Raw genomic sequence first — 20,514 nt, 5'->3', positions numbered from 1 at the left:
AAAAACAAATTATAAATTCCACCTCGTTTATACAAGGTGGTAAGTCATTTGGGTAGGTGGTGGGATCAAAAATTGTCCAGAGAAATTTTTGCGAACTTTCTTGTCGCAGATAAATTTTTACGTCATAACATATCTGTTATTTGATTGGTTGGCTAAATATAAAAATTAGATAATTCTATAATATACACTTAGTTCAAATTGACTGTTCAATTCAAATAGAAATTGTCCATATAAACATAAATGAATTTATAAAATCAATAAGATTTTATGTCTAATGTGACCAGTGTTATAAATGTATATCAAAACTGAGAATACCAAATATAGACAGCCACTTATGTCAGTACACACCTTGCTCGGTTTTTTTGGAGGCAATAGTAACAAGGAAAAAGATTCCAATCAAAATGTCATTTATTAAAAACGACGATCAAAATTAGTTACAACAACAGGGGAGTTAATCTTACAAATGGTAACATTTATTTGCCCCTGATTTAACTCCCCTGATAAAAAGCCAGCCTACAAAAAAGGTGGCGTACAAAAAAGGCCAAAGCGAATTCAGTTTTTCCTTTAAGATGAATGAGCCCACGCCATCCAGTTTTATATGTAGTTCGTTTAAAACATGAGGTTAGCTAAAATAAATAAAATAAATATTGCAAGTAACTTTAAGTTTACACAAATGAGGGTTAAATACCTGACCAACAAATATTTATAAAAATAGATCACACAAAGAAGGCACTTTTATGTAACTTTTTTTAGTTTGTTTCATATTCTTTTACTACAAATCTCAATCAAAACATAATATTTTCAAACTTATTTGCATTCTTATTCAAAATTGATGATTTAATTATATGTTTCTTTTAACAATGCTCGTTGACGTTTGTATTCCTGTAAACTACAACTTTACTCGTATAACCTTTACATCTAACTATGTGTTGAAATATACTACAATAGGCTATTTTCATATTACCGACTTTTGTCTCCTGATTATATAACTTTTCAACAGGTTATCTTTTCTGTTATACATCCTTGTGCTCGGTCAAGTTAGAGCAACCACACCAAGTAAAACCAAAAATACAATTCATGCAATTTGAGAAGAACATTTTCTGTTTTCTAATGATTTTGTCGTGTTACGAAAATATAATCAGGTGATTTTCTTCAGAAATTGTATCATTTAAAAGCATGAATTTACTTTTTTACATAACTCTTATTTGACCGAGAATCAGGATGTCCAACCACAGAGAGTCGGTAATATGGAAATAGTATATCTAATGTGCTTAATTAGAATCATGATCTATACATTTTGGTAACATATTAAAATCATAGGTCAAATAGATTTTCACATTGTGAAAACGGTTTTGATGAACGTCTTAAGATTTTACTGAACAGTCTTTTTGCTCCTTTAAATAGAGAATGTTTTTTTCCTGTGCCTTGTGTCAAAATAGCTGCTTTTTGAATTGCGTCTGGGTTCAGCTTCAGTTTTATTTGTTTTAACAGTCCAACTAGTAGCTCGTCAACTTTGTGGTTTAACACAGCTGATGTTTCGATGTATTTACATTCAAATTCTTCTGCAAGCTGACGTGCTTCTGAAAAGAAAATATAAGTATTAGACATGATATTTATTAGTATAGAAAATATAGTCTATCGTCGTTATTGCATGTTATTTATACATGTATATGATGTACAAGCAGTCATTGTTTAGTGCATTTGAATATGCATATGTGTTTAAAAGTATTATTGATCTTTCAAACAATAAAATTATAGTAAAGATAATTCATGTCATTACATGTATGATTATCAAAACATAGTCAGTGCTAGATGTCTTTAGATGGATTTTGCTTTTGTTTTTTGTTTTTTCCAAAGACTGGACTTTAATCCTTCCTAATGAAGGAGCATCTATAAAAGCCCTTCGAACTCATGAAATTTATAACGTTTTTTATATATTTTTAATGACATCTTACCTTCTTTGGTAACTTGTCGTTTCCTGACTAAATCGATTTTGTTGGCAACTAATATTATTGGTCTATCACTATAGAGTTCATTCCGTAGATATTGTAGAAAACCCTCTGCTATTGAGAAAGAATCGCTATCATGGACGGAAAACACAACAACATAGGCATCCGCTGATAAATCATCGTCCTAAATAAAACAATTCATAAATGTTAGCTTGAACATTTTGGTCTTACCATCACTTGATGAAATGCAATTCGTGCATATTTTGATTTAATTGTGAGGTTAATAACAAGTTTTTAGATATACGTATTTATATACTTGAAGAAATAACACTTAATATCGTTTTTAGGTGACTTTTAAGACACCTAAAGTGAACGTCATATTAATTATAACGCTAAAAATTGTAATGCTTTTCTTAAAGTTCATGACAAAAATTATACTAGTGCTATTTTCTAGTACATCATTCTTTTGTCATTCGATCAGTAAATATTGATATATTCCAGTAAGAATAAACCTTACAGAAATTCACGGTTAATCGGAAAAGAAAATAAACACAAACAAAGTGACAAAAAAATAAACATAAAAAACTTACATCAGTGGATAGAAAATCTATAAATTCCATTGTTGATTCCTCATTGTCGACAACAACGGTAAGTGTTCTGTTGTCAAATTCATCTACAAATGAACAAAAAGTGTAAGACGAGGAAAATATTATCTGTAGTTACTTTGATTGATGTACATAATTAATAAACGTATTGCATTGAAATATGTCTATTAGTGACGAATCTGATTTCTTATTGATGGCTTTTGTTTATGTTGTCATAGGTTGCTGTCTCGTTGGCATCTCTTCCATATGTCCTTTTTTTTGTTCTTTGGTTATGTGCTCTATATATAATGTAAATCTTTTCTAATGCTATAGACATTCTAGTTTTCTTTTCAGATATTTAAAACCAATATACAGCTATAGATGTTGATTTTTAAAAAAGTTTCGTTGAAACTATATTTTCAATAAGATAACTAACCAGTAATTGATTCATTATGCAACATGTACTCCGAGCTCATAAACCGATTCTCTATAGTTGTTTTACCAACACCATGAGCTCCCATAATTGGTACCCTGTAGTATCCAGTTGAATAAGATGATGAACAACTCCAAGAAGAAGAATTCGAACTTGCATTAGAAGCATCACTTGTAAGTCTTGATCTATAGTTAGATGACACTGACGAACCACTGCTCTGTCTACAACGGAATGGAAGACTGTCATTTAAAAGTTCATCTGATGTTATATCAAAAGACCGTCTTTTAAATTGCTGTTTTGTGTCATTCACATGCAAGACATTATAATATCTTGGTAATGTGTCCATAGGAAGATTAGAATTTATATTCCGCAAATCTTTGTTTATAACTTCATATGAATGCTTGTTCTTTTTCTTCAAAGAACTAGTACGATAATTCGGTTCCGATTGTGCTTCTTTCCTTATAACTGATGATAACTGTTCCGAGAGGACACATGTAGTTGTATCAATAAAATGCATGTCGTTGTTGTCTTGCATCTCCAAATATATATCTATCATAACTCACTACAATTAAAATGCTGCACTATAGTAAAGTTTCCAAATAATCAAAATGACTTGTCAGTCAACACTAATAAACAAACCTTCTTCAATGACATACAAAACACTGATGTACACGATTACGAATATCATGCAATATTTATACTATTTCATCGAGAAGGTTAAGTGAGCACGTGATCTTAAGTTATGAAAGATGTTCATGTCAGTCATCGATTGGCTAATCGGATTTCTTTCTAACGAAACTGATTCCATGCAGCATAGAGTATATTTAGTTGGATAATATCTGTTTGGATGCCGAAATAAGAACAAATGTAAACGCCATGTAATATAAAGTAATAGATTTCTCTGTATACCTTTGTATAACTTAGGTGATACCAGAATAAAATGATATATGAAATAAATCAATTGTATATCGAAATTCATCATGTTTTATTCATTCTAAACATGCAAATGTTTATTAAAAAATTAAAATAAGGCAATCGTATAATAATTCACAACAAACTGTTAATGAAAAAAGCTTGAAATAACAATTGACACTGAAAATATTTATCTTGCATTATGCGTGTAAGTTAACGGGTATATAAAACTGTCAAACCTCAATGTTTCCTTTTTTTTTTTTTCTTTTTTTTTTTTCTTGTGATGTTTTTTTTTTATTTGCTTGTCATATATCTGTTGTCAATTTTGCAACAAAAAAAATACAGTCTTTCTAGTGAAGTCATGTACAAGAGAAGAAGTTGTTTTGAATTGCAGAGTTTTTGAAGTCTTTGTTGAATCGTTTTACATTTTGTGAAGACAAAGGCGTCTAAAATGGATCAGCGGTATATATTTCCTCAGATAGAATTTCCCTATACTGTCATGGTCAAAATGAAAATTTTACTATGGTTTATTTTCAAACATATAATAAAAAATGTATATCACCGTGCTATTTTTCAAGGTATTAGTCCAGCAAAATTGCCCAAATTTACTTAGATAGTTCATGAAAAAACACATTTTTGTGCATGAAAAGAAATCGGAAAAGAAATTTCACTAACATTATATTTTTTTAAAGTACCAGTCGCTAAAGGAAGCACAGTTCAATGTTTTCAGGTTTCACATATAATTGATTTAAAGGAATAGATTGGAGGTATCACATTTTGATCAATAAATGAATATAATCCGTATAGCGTATATTGAGAGTTGCATAAAAAATCAGCCTTATGCACATACAGAAACATCTCATTACTGGATATTGCTACCAGTTTCAATGGCTGTATGAGCATTTTCTAATATGTGTTTCTCATTGGTAATTGTCTATTTTGAGAAGACTTCGGAGAAGTAAGATTTTTGTTGGGGTTCATGTGGTATTTTTCCTTTCTCAATTATTGCGAGGTTTTTATTAATGCGAATAATGCGACAGAGTGGGTATCGCAATAATAAGAACTCGCATTCTGATATCTCTGTATCAATGTTAAGCAGATTTTCCTGACATCGCAATAATTACTCTCGCATTTTTGTTAATTTTTTCTGAATTTACAATAACCAATACCGCTCTATGAAGGATGTAATTATATCCCAATTGATGATTGACTTCATTTACACGGTTCTGCTTTCGACACGAAACTTTCACCAGCAAGGTTATCAGACAGAAGGACGGCAATCAACAACCTACAAAAATATAGTCATCATCATGAATAATTTTAACAATACGACGCTTTTGTTACAACTCACAAGAACCACGTTATCCAGTTCTGATATTTAGTATACCTGAATGGCTACATATGCTTATTATATGTGCCATGTTGGCGCACCAAGTCATATAATTTGTTTTGTTCAAAAGAATCTACAAGTATATTAACTTGCGTCCTACAAGCGACAACCCTAATGATTCTTATTATACGTTATTTGCTCTTATCCATGACTATCTTACAGTTCTGATCGTCCAGATGATGGTTATTCCAGCTTTATATGTAACGAACATGATAGTATTTGATTCTAACCTACTAAACTCTTATAAAAACAAAAAGAAAAGCATGTATAAGTGTTTGTTTTAACACTACTCATGCACTGTTTTTTTCAAATATTCGTTCTGAGCAATTTGTAAACAACATGTTATACAATTATTTTTTTCGTCAAATCTGTGAACAAAATGTTATCTCTAAAGAATGACATATATTTTTTAATATTATCAAACACTCTATATAAGGAAATGTACAAATTGAATTACGCTCATACAAATCAAACGATTATATGAAAACTGTCATATTTCACTTGGTACGACATGTTCTTGTGTAAAGGACGGTTGATGTATGATCAGCTATGCGTATGACAGTCGCAATAAATTCAATTATATTGAATATGATATGTGAACACAAAACCATAAAAAAAAACTGGTTAAATAGGAAAACATGTCAAAAATATGGTTGCAGCAGTCAACATTGCGTTATGATGTTATTCTTTATGAAAACAAACAAAATAATAAACAAAGAAAAACAAAATGCCATATAGACAAAACACATAAGGGAAAACGTGAGACAAGAATACACTATGACGGGATATATAAGTCTGGAGCCACTTCAAATATTACCAAAAATAAACTAAAAATTAAAAGTAGCTGATAATCTACATGGGGGACTATTTGAGGAACATGACATTTAATATCCATTTGTTTGCTGTGTTTGATTTTTTTTTCCAATGGGAAAAAAAACATACCGAGTACAAACTGTATGATGTGTTCAATGGATATCGCTTTATATAGGGTTTTTTTTATGCGACTGTTATACAAGTGAGAGGTTTAGCTAGCTATAAAACCAGGTTCAATCCACCATTTTCTACATTTGAAAATGCCTGTACCAAGTCAGGAATATGACAGTTCTTGTCCATTCCTTTTGATGCGTTTTGTTATTTGATTTTGCCATGTGATTATGGACTTTCCGAATTGATTTTCCTCTGAGTTCAGTATTTTTGTGATTTTACTTTTTATTTCTACCTTCACTGCATTTTATTCATTATCATAGTACTTTTGAGTTTTTGGTTTCATTCAGAACTTCCTCGGTTAAGGTTTTTCCAAAAAGTCCGTTGTGTATATAATTAGATTGCTTTCATATGCATAATATGTAAACGTTGAAGTATTTATTTAAAATATAACTGGAATTGAAAGAAAGTGATGATTTATGTTAATTGATTTCTTTTTTTTAATATTTATTTAAGGAGGTGTTGAAAAAACATAATCAGTCGTATTTTGCACCCGTTGTGAATAATTAGTTTTAAAGTGTATGAAGGTTTATATCTAAGAGACGTAAACCAACATTCATTTTTATTTCATAGCAATATGGAACATTTATTGAGAAAAAGAAGGGAGATTTAAATCTTTCAATTTAAAAGGGTAATATTCACTTCCTCACTTAACATTGACCTTCAAAATTCACAGACATTATCTTATGTATTTGCTACGGACAGACAGAAACTTAGTTCCCTATGTGGTCAGAAAGTTAAACTAGTGAAATTAGAGCATTAGTCCAATTTGAATCATATAATAATAAAATTCTTCTAGATGTAGCACTCAATCATATGTAAGAATATATTTTGCATTTTAATGCATTTCGTATATAACGATAGTTCCCGTTGGTCGTTGAAAAATATATATCAAAAGTTAACGTTCAACCAGTCCATAAATAAGAAAGCCACCATTTGGAATTTAAATGTTTTTGTAATTTTCTCACAAAATTAAAACAAGTCATATTTGAAGCCGAAATTATTTTTTTTTGTCAACATTGAAACATTTCTGAAGAGTACTAAAGGTATATGCACGTCAAGTGATAACATGTATGTTTGTAACAGTAGCATCTACGTTTTACGAAGGCTATGTACCCAATAGTTTTCTTTCATATTTAAAAAAAAAACAAGTCAATCTTAATTCTCGTATTGAACTCATATATTTGCTGAATAACCCTAAATCATAATCGTAAATCAAACAGGAATTCATACGATAAAGATGATTATAAAATTAAAATATAAATTATGACACGATGGTTGGTCTTTCATTTGATCAATCCTGACCCCGCGCGGTGTGTTTTGCGACAAGAAAACCTTAAAATATGCATTATCAGATACATATACCGTCACAAATTATTCTGTTTTTCACGATTTTGCAGAAATTTCTATCCTATTCTACTGATCATTACGGTGAGAGATTCTGCTAAAATGAGTTTGGTTATAGCCACGCCCAGCATTTTTTTCATAATGTATATGCATATAAGGTGAAAAAAAATCACTAAAATAAAACCCACTCATTAAGATTTAAAAGTGTGTAATCATTGTCCGGTTATATTAGAATAAATCCGCATTACCATCATGGATGATATAGATTTGTTAGAGCGGGACCCGATTTTGCTTACACAAAAATCGCATTCCGAAGTAAGTGATGAAAAAGAAAGTTATTTTGGTTTAAAATTAAACAAAAGGATAATGATTTTGAAATTACCCGTAATCAATTTAGATGTGGTCAACCAGAGACAGCACAATCCCTTCAAAAATGGTTGAGGAATCCGTACCGAAAAATTCTGTCACAAAATATCCATGTGGTTATAATGTTTTCAATGAGTGGCAAGCCGAGCGCCGTTTTCGTCCGATATCAGATAATTTCGGGAATCCTCCGAATTGTTTGCAAAAAAGATTTGTAACACCTACCAGAGCACCTGAGATCTCCCCCAGTTTTTGATGGGGTTCGTGTAGCTTAGTCTTTAGTTTCTATATTTTGTCTTTTGTAGTATTATTTGTCGGTTTGTCTTTTTAGTTTTATTCATAGTGTTTTCAGTTTATTTTCAATCTATGTGTTTCACTGTCCCTCTGGTATCTCTCGTCCCTCTTTTACACATAGACAACCAAAAAATGTCCACTTAGTGAGAATATTTCATTCCGAGGCAAAAAGAATAGAGGTAAATATCCGTCCAATAGTATTTATGACTTGTTTTCCTCTATACAGGAATATATTCTTTATCAAAAGTCATCTATTATAAACTTCTTTACGGATCTCAAATTTCTTCAGGCTAGACAAGTGTTAGATGCTGTAATGAAAGAACGGGCAACTGCCGGCCTTGATAAAAATACGCGCAAGCAGGCTGATTTGATATCGGTAGATGAAGAAATGGCATTAACTGGTAAGGGTATCCTTGGCCTGGATAATCTCTAACAACTTCTAAATACGTTGCTTTATTTGATCAGTGGTTTGCATTGTGCATTTAGTGGAGGCTTAGACTGTAAAGTTTTATCCGCAAATGACTTGCCCATTTCAAAATATGGATGCTAGATTAAGATACCTGCTTTTCAAAGAGAACGTTTCCAAAGCTAACGTAGGTGGCCTTAAGCACAAAAAATCTGTCTGAGCATTTGAAAACCCCGAAAACAGGAAAACAAGTATTGTTACAGTATTTTAAAAGTACATGTGACTTTGGAAAGTAGCTTATTTTTATATAAAAAACATTTATAAAATTTGGGGGGGGGGGGGCTTATATTTAACGAGTTTGAGCAATTTTTCTAATGCATTACGTTTAAATGTTTTGTTGGCTTGCTTGGTTTATTTGTGTAAATTTGTACAAGCTGAAGCCACACCTATCTATTGTTTGCAGATGTCAATCTTAATTACAATGCTTGAGAAAAAAAATTAAATAAACAAAACCAGCAAGCCTACCAAACCTTTTAACTACATGCAATAGGATAATAACTCTTACGTAGATTTTTTTTGTAACACTTACAAAAAGAAACCTGACAAATGGTATTCTTAATACGTGAAAATTATAATGGAAGAGGGACGAAAAATACATGTATCAGAGGGACAATCAAACTTATAGATAGAAAATAAACTGACAACGCTTGTGGTATTCATCTCCCCCAATATTTAAAATTCGAATCGCTCTCTGTGTATAAAGGTATAGAACATGAGTAAATTTTAAATTTAATCTTGTAAAGAATATACGGTACAAACAATGTAAAGAACTTTTAATAAAATTAAAAACCAAAGGCAGAAGAAAATCGTCTGATGTATATGTAACACATCTAAACAAAAACAAAATACGAAACAGACATCCAAAGGTCTCATTAAATTTTCCAATACGAATCCACAGGATTCCATACTGTTTTCTTGAATATATCTTCTCGTGCTTGAATATGATAAAATCTGACATATTTGTTTTAAAAGTGTTTTAGACAATTTTTCCTAGTTGGTCTTACATAATTTAATGTCCTTTTAATATACATATGATTTAAATCATCTTTAAATTATTACATATAATGTGTGTTTGAAGTAAAAAAAAATAATTACATTTTCTGGTATTTCAGCCCCAAAATGGAGGCACGTCTTAATAATACTGGCATAGATAAAGAAAGTGGGGCTGAGACAACAAGTAATAAAATAGTAAATGGAAACGTTATAATGTCTAGTCTTTTATTTTTAATATTCTTATATAGCACACACACAATTGCATGAACAAAACACATGAAAGGTTTCCTTGTCTGCATTATATTACGGAATATCTGTTCCTGTTTATTGTTGTTTAAATTGCTTTTATAGAGAACTAATGATTGCTCCAAATATGTATAATTATCAAAGTACAGAGACTTCAGGTAACGGTTTTAGATAAATTGTATCCGTCCCGATCACGAATTATAATCAGATGTATAATTACTCGTGCACTCGTCTGTTTCTCCGCAATACTTGAGTTACTTGTATTTTTTTTGGTTTTATTACATTTGTTGTGATTTATGAGTATGCAGTTAAATAAAAAAAAAAGTGCTAACGTTAACACAAAAAATAATTAAGCTATGTATTGCAGGTCATCGTAGCAAAGCAGTAAGACTTTACAAAAGAACTGCTGCCGATAAACAAAATGAGGCATCGAACATCCTGTATGGATTAAGATCGTCAAATTAAAGTAAGAAGGCAAAACCATCAGCAGCTGGCGGTGCACAAGTTGATAGTGTTTCGGTTGAATGATCAACAGATGAGAGTGACAAAAAACTGTGACTTACAATTTTTCGTTTTGATAAAATTCATTTGAAATAAAATGAATATAATATGTTAACAAACAGTTAAAGTATTATTTTATTCAGGATAAAATAATGACCTGACACAGGTAATAATTTTATGCCTTAGAGCACATTTGATTGTAAATGGTTTCGTCGGGGTTGATTCTGCAAAGGAATGACCTATAGTTTTGAAAGAAAATAATACCCTATATATAAAATGACATACTTCACTTCATTCGTTTTTTGTATTTTCATAATTTTGAAAAGTGTTTTAATCTGTTTGTCAAATCAATTAGTTCGTTTTACATGTATTTACGACAAACAAATTGATTTTGATTTTAAAATTACAAATTTTCCTTATTTTATCAGCAAAATATCAATATCACCCTCTATATTTCATTTATCAACTCATGTAAAAAGTAAAATCACAAAAATACTAAACTCAGAGGAAAATCCAATTGGAAAGTCCATAATCACATGGAAAAATCAAATGACAAAACACATAAAAAACGAATGGAAAAGAATTGTCATATTCCTGACTTGGTACAGGCATTTTTAAATGTAGATAATGTTGGATTGAACCTGGTTTCATAGCGAAAAAGTTCTCACGTATACGATAGTTGCATAATGGTAATATTCAAGAGCTTTCTACCGCGACCCAGATTTTGTTTAACTTAATTTCAGCTTTAATTTCAGAATTGTCTTAATATTCCTTGTCCAAAAAATATCAACATGATCAAAGGGACATTTATTTTAACTTAAAAAAACAAAAAAAAGTTAATATATATGTTCCAGACCGTATGAGTATTTGGACCGTACGCGTACGGTCTGGACCGTATGCGTACTTTTTCAAAATACGCATACGGTCGGACCGTACGCGTACGGTCTGACTGATATTAAGAAGTTGGTCAAGCTTATTAGATACAAATGTATATAACAGATCAACATGACTTATATCTCCAATTAATATAAAAAGTTCAACAGCATTTGACATAAAAACTTAATATTTTAACTATTTAAAAAGATCACGCTTATTTAATCTGTTAATCTCCTGTATTTTGCAGGCCGGTAATTCATTAATTGCAGCTCAGTATGCTCATTGAAATTGAAGTTATCGGAAGTAAACATAATGTGGTTTAGAATATTTATGAACTTTACAAAAGAAATGCATACGCAAAGGAACATGCATTAACAAAACATGTAAATGTAAAAAATACGACGTTCTTATTAGAAGCAAGTGTCACCTTCAGCCAGAGTAACAAAATAGAATTCACGGATATACAATTAAGCAAATATTTAATTTCAATTGTTCGCTTATTCACTTTATCATCGGCCATATAACAATCTGTATAACTAAAAATAAAGATTTTGATAAATGTTTGTTTAAATTTAACCCATATGATCCCAAAACGTATGATCAGCTGGACCGTACGCGTATACTCATACGGTCCGACCATACGCGTATGGTCGGACCGTACGAGTATACGTATACGGTCCAAATACTCATATGGTCTGGAACATATACATTTAATCTCACTTTGTTTGTTAAAACGTTCGACTCTTAAAGTTCCTTTTAAAAATTGACAAAAGTTTCAGAGAATGATAAATCTTGTCCGCGTATTCTTGTGAACTTTGGTCAAGAACTAAAATATACTTGAAACACAGTATCTCAACCTTTACGTATATAGTTTCCACCGTTGAATGGCTATCACAGTTGTTAATATCAAAAATTCATAATTTATTTCAATTAAGAAATGGTTTTCAATATTGGTAATTTTATTCACGTGTTGTTATAAATTTTCTTAGTGATATCTTTTTATAGCCTTATTTCTGTTTCTATTTTTGTTTATCCAGTACGAGTATTGATCAGAAATGCATCCTAATACATTTGATCCTCTGAGCAAAGACATTGTAGTTACAATCTTTAAAATCTTATATGATCTCTTACTAGACCTAACAAGAATCTCTGTTTCAAGACAAAGAAGAAATTAAACAGCTGTATCTTACAAACCACAAAGTGCAAATGCTAAAATAGGCTGTATGGATTGAATGTTTTTGTATTGTCTGTTCATATGAGAATGTATTGAAACTCCTACCATCTTCTCTCTTTAAGCGGGTTTGTCTTAAATAGATTTCAATGAAATAAAAGACATCTTAAACTTGTAAAGATTTATTTCATTCTTGTAATCAAATACGTCATTCTAATGCATACGTTCTTTTACACAGTACATGATCGGAAACAAAGAAAAGATCAACATTTAGATTAAAGATGAATGAGAAGTACAACCCTTTATCTTTCTTTATGTTGCATAAATATCAAACATTTAACGGACATATATAGCATTTCTATATCTTTTATTAAACTTATTAATGCGTAGCTGTGCGTTATAGCATTATGTTAGTATTCTCTGTTTTTGCACAACACAAATGTTGAGAGTGAACGACGATTTTGTCACAGTCTGACAAAACCAAGTTAACGACTCTTAATTCCTTGTATTTCAAATCTGCATATGGTTTGGAAAAAGGAATAAAATTATATCTTGCACACTCAGATAAGTTTGCCTTTTGTGTTTACTTTTTTTATAACTAGAACATTTGGTTTCTCACTCCTACTATATAACTAAAGATATTTTATCTTTATGTTTCATGGTATTCGTTCGTTTGATGGGTTTTAGCCTCCGATTTTGGCATTTGATAAGGACTTTCCGTTTCGAGTTTCAGTATTTTTGTGATTTTACTTCTTTTTTTTCTGCAGTTAACCAGATTTGCATAGGTTGCTTTTATCCTGAATTAAATTCTTTCAACGATTCACAGATTTAGTTTAAAAGTTTTGTAGTATCTGTATAATTCATATGTAAAACGGGATATCACTTATTAAATTGCAAGGTGTTATAATTTGCAAAGCACGTTAAAGTTATTTAGTTTTTGTAATTGGTGGCATTTGGTGTTAATGGTAGTTTTTAATGCCTTATTTTCTGTATATAATTTTCTATCATCAGGGAATTGGTAAGCTTGAATATTGTAGAGACCCTCTTTTTGGCAAATGAGACTAACACAATGCTTTATTTAAGACAAACAAGACGTTAAAAACACTGTGGTTGCAACTGGAAAAGCAGGATATACTTACCCATCTAGAGGACCCGATATTATGTCCAGTGTTTGATATCTTTCATTTGTCTATGTATTGTTAAGTAGACTGCTGTTTGTCTACGTTGCATCTTGAAATTTTTTTGCAATATATTGTCGGTTTTACTTAGGTATCTTTTTTTCATGATTATCCGTTAGACTAAAGCAGTGTTTTTTTTATTTCTACGTTTTTCTAAAAGAAAATAAATAATCTTCTGAAATATAACCTTTTAAAGCGTGGGTTTAAATTTCTGTTTAGAAAAAAATATTTATATCTGTTAACAGTACATCGTGTAAAAACTGTTATTGTTAGCGCTAATTTCAAACTGTTAAAGCACGATAATCATATAGCATTATTGATAAACATGATAATTTTCTATATCTTATCAAATATATTTAAAAGTGACGAGACCTTGAACAAACTGAGCAATTTTAGCGCTGATTTCAAACAGTCAAACTACGATAATCATTAAACATTGGATGACGGATTTACTTGTTAAATACAATCGTCGGTATTCGAATTTGATATTCGCACTATATTAACTGTGAAATTATTGGACAATGACCAATTGTAGCATTTCTTGATACCACTAATTAAAGGGAACATTCGCGATTTTTTACTTATCATCTTATTATGTTCATTATAACCTAAAAAAAACATATTCACCAAATTTTATTTTGATATGAAAAGTAAACAAGAAGAAAATTAAATTATCAATTTTATTTATTCAAACTTCTTGACTTAGGTGACGTAGTTTAAGTCTTTTTGCATGCCGGGAGTGAAATTAATCTCATTTAAAGCGATTTAAAGCGCATCGACGACTTTTGGTGTAGCTATTAACCAACTAAAAATTAGTGATAGCCATGCAACTTTTAAAATTAGATTGTAGGATTTATGTTTTAACGATTTTTTATACGAACTTTAGTAATACAAGTAAACCATACAATAAATAATTTTTATGATTTTTTCCCGACAAAAACTTTAAACAAACACGTAAAACTGACATGATCGACAGTGTATTAAAAAACTTGTTTGTATTGACATGCTACAGTCCAGCAAATATTACTTTGTGGAAATGCAATGTGTATTGTTCATGTTGTTATATGACACTTAGTAAATGTTGAATGGTTAAACTCTAGGTAATTAAAAGATTTAGCATTCTGTAATTATAAATTTTTTATCCTCATTCAGTGAATTCTAGCCGTCACGGTTTACCGTTCCAGGTGTGACGACATTCCGTATGAATGATAAACGGGAGTGATGGTTTAAGACACAGAAAATGTAAAAAAAGAATAATAAAAAAAAATAGTGGAGTAATAAGGTCGAACAATAACTGCATAGTGGTTGTATATTTTTATATTGTGCGTTAGCTCACTTATAAATGAATTATTTATACTGAATTAATTTAATTGAATAAATTTATAAATATAAATAGCCTTCTGAACACAGGTGTATGAACTAAAAATTGTGCTATTTAAAATTAGAATCGGTAACCTTGAATATTTGAAACAGATCATTACTAATTGTAATAATAGAATTTGGTCCATCCAAAACGATCTTTATTTGCATATTCAGGAATTAATGTTCTCATAAAAGTATTTTTAATTTCACAACGCATAAATACTATAGGGGTAAATTCAGTAAATAAATATACGTCATCAGGGACCGCCCATTTGGGGGAGAGCTTTCTGTATAAAACTGGAGTCTTGTGCTCTTCTGATTGGTATATAATGTTTGTAATAAATATTTTTTAGTAGATGGATCAAAAATAGAGTTGAAAAAAAATGCTGAATGTACTAATTTGTTTCCTACCGGGTTGAAAAGTAATGAGGGTCAGTATAGGAATTCAGTGGGAATCTACATTGTTTGTAAACAAGGTCATGTGAATGCCCAAAAATCCCGCATGACCCTATGTTTTTATATTTGCAAAAGATATGGCTACATTTGTACTTTCATGAATGATATATGAAAGTTTCTAATTTCTAAAGGTAAATCAGGTATAAATTTATTTCCTTACATCGATTAGCATTAAAGTCAATTGGAGATTTTTTACTGAATTTAACCCTTCAGCTAGTCGGAAAAAAAGAATGTTTAAAAAATTGACCGAAAATTCAAAAATCTTTTTGAAATGGAATCGAAAAATTACGAACAAATATTCTTTTCACGGTGAAAAACATCATCAAAATTTATACATAATCAAAACGGGACTGTCCTTATCAAAATAGTCTTCGTCTCACAACGTACATTACTTTAGCTTTTTGACCAACCATGTTTAAAAAAGACAGAACCAATTTAATGTCACCTTTCCCTATTTTTGTACAGAATAATAAGTCCTTTTTAACTGGCAAGCATACCCTTAAAGCGGACAAGCAGTTTTTTCTTTAAATTCCTGTTATTGAATACCAAGAAAGAAACGAAATCCCGAAATTAATTTGAAACTTTGATACTCAATAGTTTTCCTGGGAAAAAAATCACATCCCTTGGGGATCATAAGTGTACGTACCGCGTCCAGTGACATATATATTACATACATGTCGGATCAGGAAATTTGATATAAAACACTTTCAGGACCATGTTCACATTATTATCCATTATACCCAACAATTATGATGATGACGAATTTCTTCCTTTGTTCGAGAACAATCTAATTGAAATATAAATCTGTTTTTACTATGTCCGTAACTTCGATGAACCATAGCAAGTTAGAGATCGACCTGTATTTAAATCAAATTGGTTCTCTTCTTCTTCTTTTGGTATACAATAGTTCATCGACATCCGATGATTACATGATGTTGGCATACGTTGACTTGTCTATTTACAACACTGTTACCACAATTTAAACACAATGTATTGTTCAATGTATATATGTGTATGTTTTAAATTGCGCTATAGTTCCGTAACTTTCTATCCAGGTGTATAAACGAATGATCGACAAGTGCGTGCATTTTTAAAATCAATATGTCTGGTATGATTCAAACTGTCACTATTGAAAACAAGTATATACTTACATTTTCCCAAATTTACCCTTGGAAAAAATATGTAAATATATTTTCATTTTATCAATTTTTATTTTTTTGGGAATTATTTAGATTTTTGTAAATAATATTCTTTACCCCAGAAATGTTATTTATAAGCAAGCGTATGTGTTTAGTAATGACAAGTATATCACTATCGGACTCACAAGACAGAGATGTCTATTATAAACCTGATAGTTCAAGATAGAAAGTTATTAGTTATCGGCTGATCAATTCCCTCAGATGTGAAACGATGCATGAACTTGCAAGCCAAACAGGAAATCATTTGAATACCTGGGCGTTTCACCTCACAATACATTTGGGAGTGATACCTTTAGCAATGCTGGTGATCAAATAAGGGAAGGTCCAATTTTTTTAAATCATTTTATTACATAATAGAATAATGAACAAATTAGATTTTCGAAAATAATTTTTACGGAACACTTATTTATGATCATTAATGAATTTGAACTTTGACTTTTTAACAAATTTCCATAAAAACAGTTTAAAAACGACAGATCATGGTAATTTAAAAATAATATTTTCCGTATTAAGTTAGTTAGTCGGATAAAATAACCGTGCGAATGACAAGATATCGACACGCAATTACGACTACATTAGGTTACTATAGTTTTGGTCCTTTTGGTGGTTTATAGACATATCGTGGTTTCGAATCGGAGAAGATGACAAAATGGCTGAACGCAGAAAATTGATACTTGATACTTAAAATCGATGGTGATATCTTATCTAGCAAAAAAAAAACTTTAATATTAATAAAGAAGAAGATATATACTCTTTTTGCCGGCGTTTTGAGAATCTTACAATTGCATCATTGTTCAATAAATTTTGGGTTGAATTACATTGCGTTAAACGAAAGCACATATAAAATCGGTCATATATGTTGGTTTGCCCGTTTGAAAGGTTTTACATTACTAATTTTTTGGGCCCTTTATAGCTTGCTGTTCCGTGTGTGCCAAGGCTCCGTGTTGAAGGTCGTACATTGACCTTTAATGGTTTACATTTATAAATTGTTTTTTTGATTGAGAACTGTCTCATTGGCACTCATACCACATCTTCCTATATCTATTAACAATTGCATTAACTTGTGGGAAGATAAGTGAGTGAACTTTAAAATTCATATGCAGCTTACTTTGTTTGAATTAATTCAAAACAGGTCACTGACATAATGTCGAGCTAGACTATAACTTATAAAACACGATGTTTTTTGTTAAGAAGAAACGTTGCATCCTTCTTCCTTTGATCTATGTGTTTACAATTTCGAATGTTTTATACAAAACTATGATGAACATAAAATGAAGGAAGTTGACCTCTTCATGTTCAGTTCAACGATCTTTATCAGGACATTTTTAGATATAATTTAAAGCCGTTCGCATGTGGCATTCAAAATGTTAATCCGATTATGCAGAGAACGTTTATTATGATTTCAGATTATTGACGTTCATTTCGTGAAACAAAACTTGTCTTACAAGGATTTTGGACAATTATGTTAGTGTCTTCACTTATAACTATAAGTAGTAGTCCTTTAATGCTGTGAATGTTTTTTTTTTTTTAATTCTTGGTGAACATAAAATTACATATACCAGTTTATATATTTGTTGTGTAGTAGATGATTTAAATATCTTCATCCTGAATATTGGTGTAATGTAAAACATCTCTCTCGATATCAATTCTTATAAATTACCGAATTCTGACATCGTATGGGCAACTGATAAATGTTGTTTATACGAAACAAACAACCATTGAAATATATGATGTCAATTTCTTTATCGTATATTTTAGTAAAATAAATTTATACAAAATAATAAGTGTATAACTTGTATTTGGCACCACAGGGTATTTTCAAATTAAAACTAAGTTTCATTTAATGGTGGTTGCAACATGATGTACAGGATCGTCCTCCCTTTTGGAACACCTGCTATCACCTCCAAATTTTGGTGGGGTTCATGTTGTTTAGTGTTAATTTTTCTATGTTGTATTTGTGCACAATTGTGTGTCTGTTTGTCTTTTCTTTTTTAGCCACGGCGTTTTTTATCTATGAGTTTGAATGTTCATCTGGTATTTTGCAACACATTACCGATAAACATGTATACATGTACAGTGCATCTCGACAACTAGCTGTTCACAAGTCAGGAGGCTCTGGCCTTTTCAGTATTGTTTAATTTTTTTTTTCATTTTTTAAGAGTTTATTATGAGGTCTATTACTAATAAACTAGTAAATAATTTTTTTTATGGGTCAGCTGAAGCACGTCTCAAGGTGGGGGGATTTTCTCGCTGTATTAAACACCCCTTGGAGGCTTTCGACTATTTTCTGCTCTTTCGTGGGGTTTGTTGTCTCTTTGACACATTCCCATTTTCCATTCTCAAATGTATAGGACAGTTTTGTTTCCGTTAGTTTTGTTTGTTGGTGTAACAGATTGTTTGATTTTGTATGATTTCATTAACTTGCTCCTTTTTTTCAATTCATTCGGTGCTTCTGATAATATTTAATCTTCTCACTTCAAGTCATTTCCAACGATCTTTATTCGAGTAAATTGCAATGACAAAATATTAAAAGTTATGTATTATCACGATGTGATATTAGAGGACAAAAACAAGTCAACAAATGACGCAGTCATTATCATATAAACTATCAATTTCAAAATAACATAAATGATTTCAGCTGTCCTTTCAAAATATGGAATTTATGTAAATTATTTTGCACCGCTTGGATATTGTGTTTGTCATGACGATCGAAAAGTTTATTTATACCTGCGCTTGCCGAAATGTGAAAAGATTTAGCATATTACCCACACAGATTTGCTCTTAGGTGTTATATTCAACAAAAATCAGAAAATCCCCCGGACAGAAAGGGTCAATTGTCTCTTAATCTTTGTTAGGATTTCGTTTTTTCGTCTAAATTTGTATTTTGAATGTACCCTTAATGGTTCGCTTTAAATTAATTGACATGCGTCCTTGATTATGTGAAAGTTAATGAATGTACTAAAATATTTTCTAATGTTCAATCATTACAAAAGACGTGATAAGAAATACCAATAGCTGCACAAACATTTGATTAGACACACAGGGTGTAAACAACCTTTATAATTTAGGTTGAAATAGGTGCAGATAACAAACTGACCATGTAAAGGACTTCACAAACTGTGTTCTTTGTTCACTCTCTCCCATACGAACTATTGCAAGAGGTGTATGTAGTTTGTCCTTTTTTTCGACACATGCCATCTAAAATTTTAATAAATTATAGCAAAATATGGCCTACGCTTACTTAAACGAGTATTCACGCCCCCCCCCTTTTTTATGCATGTTATGTCCTTGGTGAATATTTGTCTCAATAACAATCCTACAACAACTCCTTATTTTCATATTATATATACACAATGTTTTTATATGTATATATCTATCAACTAAATAAGTGTTGTCCTTGACAATTGAAATTATTATTCGTATATAAATCATTCTTAGCTTACAATGCGACAATAAATGTTTAACTGGTAAAATCAATAAGCGTTTAAGGCATGTGGTCCTAGAAAGTTTTGTTAATTTGTCTTATTTAGATTAAACGCTCGTCTGAATCATTACAGCATATGCATGATAGTTCTCAAGTTATAGCATAAAGTATGATAATTTCCAATATTTTCAATAGGAGTATAGTTTAAACCGTAAGGTCTTCTATTTACACCATAACCGGAGATGGAATAAAAAGAGACAATGCCTGAATTGGTGGCCAATGTAGGCCAATGTTAATTAGGTTTTTCGAATTAAACAATATGCCGAAATACGCTGCTTAATAGCAAAATGTTTGAACGTGAAAAAAAAACCAACAGAGTTGATCCT

The 20,514-nt window shown here is 30.8% G+C and overlaps 2 protein-coding genes across 2 annotated transcripts in view; both read right to left on the bottom strand.

Moving 5' to 3' along the window:
* Positions 1-1,280: 1,280 nt before the first annotated feature.
* On the bottom strand, positions 1,281-3,483 carry LOC139525130 (ras-related protein Ral-A-like). Its single transcript, XM_071320316.1, has 4 exons — positions 2,970-3,483; positions 2,540-2,622; positions 1,956-2,133; positions 1,281-1,580 (listed from the first exon to the last, which is right to left on the bottom strand). The coding sequence occupies exons 1-4, from the start codon at positions 3,481-3,483 to the stop codon at positions 1,315-1,317; spliced, it is 1,041 nt and encodes a 346-aa protein (XP_071176417.1). The 3' UTR covers positions 1,281-1,314.
* Positions 3,484-5,090: 1,607 nt separating this feature from the next.
* LOC139525129 (GTP-binding protein GEM-like) overlaps positions 5,091-20,514 on the bottom strand; it is a 29,197-nt gene continuing 13,773 nt past the window's right edge. Inside the window, exons 5-6 of the mRNA XM_071320314.1 lie at positions 19,802-19,902; positions 5,091-5,166 (exon numbers count right to left, since the gene is read on the bottom strand). Coding sequence (XP_071176415.1) covers positions 5,091-5,166; positions 19,802-19,902 — 177 coding nt within the window. The remainder of the gene's footprint in view (positions 5,167-19,801; positions 19,903-20,514) is intronic.

This window comes from Mytilus edulis, chromosome 5 (assembly GCF_963676685.1).
Source record: "Mytilus edulis chromosome 5, xbMytEdul2.2, whole genome shotgun sequence".
In the NCBI taxonomy this organism is placed as follows: Eukaryota; Metazoa; Mollusca; class Bivalvia; order Mytilida; family Mytilidae; genus Mytilus; species Mytilus edulis.
The sequence above is the reverse complement of the archived record's forward strand: the minus strand, read 5'-3'. Positions and strand labels throughout refer to the sequence as shown.